The sequence below is a fragment of the Vespula pensylvanica genome, chromosome 5 (genome assembly GCF_014466175.1).
Source record: "Vespula pensylvanica isolate Volc-1 chromosome 5, ASM1446617v1, whole genome shotgun sequence".
Lineage (NCBI taxonomy): Eukaryota > Metazoa > Arthropoda > Insecta > Hymenoptera > Vespidae > Vespula > Vespula pensylvanica.
In genome coordinates this window covers 2,527,111-2,531,604 of record NC_057689.1, presented here as the reverse complement: position 1 = coordinate 2,531,604, position 4,494 = coordinate 2,527,111, and the positions used below count along the sequence as shown (strand labels likewise).

The window sequence follows — 4,494 nt, the reverse complement described above, 5'->3', positions numbered from 1 at the left end:
GTGTGTATATAGTATATATATGTGTATAGTATGTCGTTAAGAGACAACGTGATTTAACTCGTTTCATTCGTGTGATATTTCGTTTGTTTGTTGAATCGAGTGTTTACACATTTGTTTGTTATTTTTTCTTTCTTGTGTCGTTTCGGTCTCGGTTTCAATTCGTTTCGTTTGGTTATTCCTTTTTTCTTTTTTTCTTTATATATATATGTATATATGTATATATAATATATTCTTTGATCCTAAAGAACAAAGAAACTAGATCGATTTGAATCTGTTGAAAGAGAAATACGGACCAGCGGTAAACTCGATTTTTCGTTGGTGGTTTTGAAAATATTTGTACAACTTTCGAAACTAATATTTGCACTAGACTCTCTTCATGAATAATAGTTGAAGTTTATAGTGAACGAGTTTATAGAAATCTAATTCATTTTTTATCATATTAATAATTTTTCATTTTATTTATTCACTACATTTAGATGTCTATTTACTATATTCATTTTTTTCTGCAAACAATAAACAAAATATTTTCAATTTAATGTTATTCACTTACATTTAAAATTACACAATTAAGATACAACAATTGTTTTTTTTTTTTCTCTTCCCCAAGAAAACAATACGGAGAAACAAAATTGATTTTTCCATTTAGATGTATATTTATATGTTCCTTCTTTGTTTAAATATTATAAAATAAAGGAACAAATATTTGTCGTAATAAAAATTATTCTGATTATTTTTATTTCAATAGGAACGAAAGGAAAAAGGAAAAAGCAGAGAAAAAGAAATAAACGTATCAATCGTAATAGGATAGTCCTTAAAAAATAATTTCATAAGATATTAAATTTTTAATTCAAATTTCTTATCTTTAATCATTACAAAGTTAACTATTATATATCATGTATCTATATAAGGGTAACAAAAAGAAGTGTATAATATATATCAAGAATGAAAAGTTTCCTTCGTAACAAACTTTATTCCTTCATAATGAAATTTATTTTAACTTTATCCCTTTTTCTTAACGAAACATATTTCATTAATTATATTAGAGAAAAAAGAATTATAGTTACAAACTTCTCGGTTCGTTCTCGCGTGTTATATATTGAAAAAGGAAAGGGAGAAGTGCGAAGTGAAAGGAAAAAACAAAACAGAAAAATACAAACCAACGAACAAACTAAAAAAAAAAAAAAAAGAAATATATAAGAAGTGAACTTAAAAAAAAAAAAGAAGAAGAAGAAATAGAGGACACGTGCACATGCGCTCGTTGTTGTAATTAACGACTCCTGCGTTTAACATCATTACGTTCATCCACTTTAAAAGATAATGTTTGCAAGCGCACGAGTTTGCTCGTCCCATTTGCGAAATATCGAATCTACGAAGAGCCGAGACTGTACACGATGACAAACGATCGTTAACGACTTGTTGTAATTTTATTATTTTCTTTTTATTTTTTTTTTTTTTCGTTCTTTCTTTCTTTCTCTTTTTTTTTTTTTGCCCATTTCTATATCTCGTCGATTAAACTTAATTAACTTAATAGACTTAATGATAATTCAACTGACTTAATAAACTGATTAAGTTAAATAAAAATTTTGCTTTTGCAGAAAATAATTCTCGATCTTCGTCGATTCACGTTCGTTTGACATGATAATTTTTTGATTTCGTTTGATTTCATTGGATTTTATTCTATCTTTTTGTCTTTCTTTTCTTTTCTTTTTTTTTTTTTTTTTCTTTCTTTCTCTTTTTCTTTTTTCTTTAGTCAGTCTAAATTTTGTGTTCACAGAAAGTTATTGTCGTTCGTTCTTTTTTGTTTCTCTATTTTGTCTAATGACTGAAAATTTGATTCCGAGAAAATTATTCTCGATCTTTATCAATTTGCCTTCATTAACATCATATTATATATGTATACATACACATACATACATACATCATACATTAATTCAAACATCGCAATATGCTCTCATAGGAAGCAACTGGGAATATAGTTTGTTTCATTATTATTAATACTAATAGCAGACACTTTATCCTGCACAACACACCAAGCTTCCACGTTGTTTAATTATTAATCGTTTATCTATTAATCGTTCGAAAGAGCAAGAGAGAGAGAGAGAAAGAGAGAGAGAGAGAGAGAGAGAGAGAGAGAAAACGATACATTTTCCCCGAGCTATCTGCTCGGAAACCGAAACTGTAGAGTGCTTGTTTATACGTGAATTTTTAAACATCCCGTGCACCAAACCATAAAGAATTTTTGTTTATGTATCAATGGTAACGTTATCGAATGATCGTAGCGTTGTTTTTTTTTTTACATTTATGGTTACATGCTATTTTTGTAATTAATACTATAAAATACACCGAAATGATTTTGCAATTAATCGTTATACAGATAAACATACATAACACACACACACACATATATATATATATATATATATAAAAGAAAAATGAAAAGAAAAGAAAGAAGAAAATAATCATAAAAATAATTTTGTAATAAAATCCATGAAATGGAATGCTTCTCGTGTCGAATATCTCTAATAGAACATATTTTCAACATAATATAATATAATATAATATAATATTAAAAAATAACTATATAATTACTAGGATCATAATTAATTATTTCATGTTTCGATATTTCATTTGCAAATTATCAAATATATATATATATATATACGCATGTCGATGTAACGTATCTATAGAAAATATTTCATAATACTAAGATAATTTGATGATATCCGTGTTCGAAATATCGTGTGCCGAATCTCAATTTACATGATCTCTCAGGTATACTACAGAATATTCCGTGCGGCACGGAAGATAGTTCTCGAGGAGAGAAGGGCTCAAAGCCACTTGGAAAGCCACTGCTATCTCGATATCGAACCACCTGTACAGCATCCAACGACGCCTGGTATAAATCGTCAATTTAATTCGGACGTAACTACGGGCCAAGGTAGTCCACCAGTCAAACAACATAGAAGTTCCAGTGCTTCCACTACGGTAAGCAAATGAATTAATTAATTAATAAATAAATAATAATAATAACGATAAGACGGAGAAGGAGAACAACGAAGACAACGATCAGTGATAACAAAAAAGAAATATATATATATATATATATATATATATATATGCATGCATCGTGATACGTCGCATTTTTTTTTTTTTTTTTACTTATTTTTTTCATTTCTTTTTTTTTTTTTTGTACGCATGTACAGGACGAAGACGAAAAATTAAATTAATTCTTAGAAATTAATTTTAAGAATCAATTAGTTGTCTTTCGGTTTTCCCTTTTTTGTCACGGTTTTTTTTTTGTTTTTTTTTTTTTTCTTTTCTTTTCTTTTTCGAGACCCTTCACAGGTATAGTCGCATGATGAAAATCAAAGACAGCGATCGCTGATAAAAAAAACGGAACAAATATTTGCATGCATCGCAATACGTCGCTTTTTTTTCAACTTTCTCGTTACATTGGATTTTCTTCTCATTTTTCCCTCGTACGCATTATTGGACAAAAACGAAAAGTTTCTAAGCCACTTTAAGAATAAATTATTTTTCTTTCGGTTTTCTCTTTTCTCTCGCGGCTTTTTTTTTCTCTCTCTTTCTTTTCGAGAATACCCTTCACAAATTAAATTTGTATGAATATTGTAGAACGGATATAGTCGCATGATGGAAATCGTGTACGTGCTTGATTGTGAGCCTAAAGAAAAATCTCGATGGAGAGAATAATCGATTATTAAAATCGTTTAGAAACTTCTTTCGAGAAAGGAAGATGGATGAGAACAGAGTAGTAGGTAGAGAAGTGGTAGATTTTCTCGCACCATATAATAATAATACTTTAACCATTTAATTTCATTTCTATGACACAAAAATTCATTACTGTATAATATATCAAGACGACACGTTTGAGGTTCGCAATTTATCGCGTACTTTTCTATATCTATCTATTATATTTACGTAGTTGAAGCAAATACCTATTAACGTTTGTATGTATGTATGTATGAATGTACGTATGTATGATGTACGTAATGTAATGTAATGTAATGTAATGTAATGTAATGTAATGTACTCTGTGTATGTACGTGAAGAATTTTATTCTCGATTCTCGCACGTATTTACGACCCACTTTTCGAAGAAGAAAATTCCTGGCACGCCTCACGGGATGGTATTCATCGTGTATATATATATATATATATATATATATGCGTGCGTGCGTGTGTGTGTGTGTGTGTGTGTGTGTGTGTGTGTGTGTGTGTGTCTGGATAAATGAATGAATGTATGAGCGATCACGTATGTAGACGGATAGAGATAGGTAATATAGTAATCTCACGTGGTATACAAAAATAATATCAAATCATCAAATTTGTCATGCCCTAGAGATCGATTCTAGAGAAATAGAAATATATCCATATGAGACGTAAGTAAACTACGTGCGATTCCCTTATTCCCATCCGACGAATAATTCTAAACGTGTAGATTTGTTTATTTTGTTTAAATATATATATATATATA

General features: G+C 29.0%; 1 protein-coding gene across 12 annotated transcripts in view; it reads left to right on the top strand.

Annotated features, from left to right (window-relative positions):
• Positions 1-4,494, top strand: part of LOC122629319 (5-hydroxytryptamine receptor 1-like) — a 119,534-nt gene that overhangs the window by 63,723 nt on the left and 51,317 nt on the right. For all 12 annotated transcript variants that reach the window (XM_043812641.1, XM_043812639.1, XM_043812638.1 and 9 more), the window contains one exon: positions 2,773-2,985. In XM_043812641.1, the coding sequence (XP_043668576.1) occupies positions 2,773-2,985 (213 nt within the window). The remainder of the gene's footprint in view (positions 1-2,772; positions 2,986-4,494) is intronic.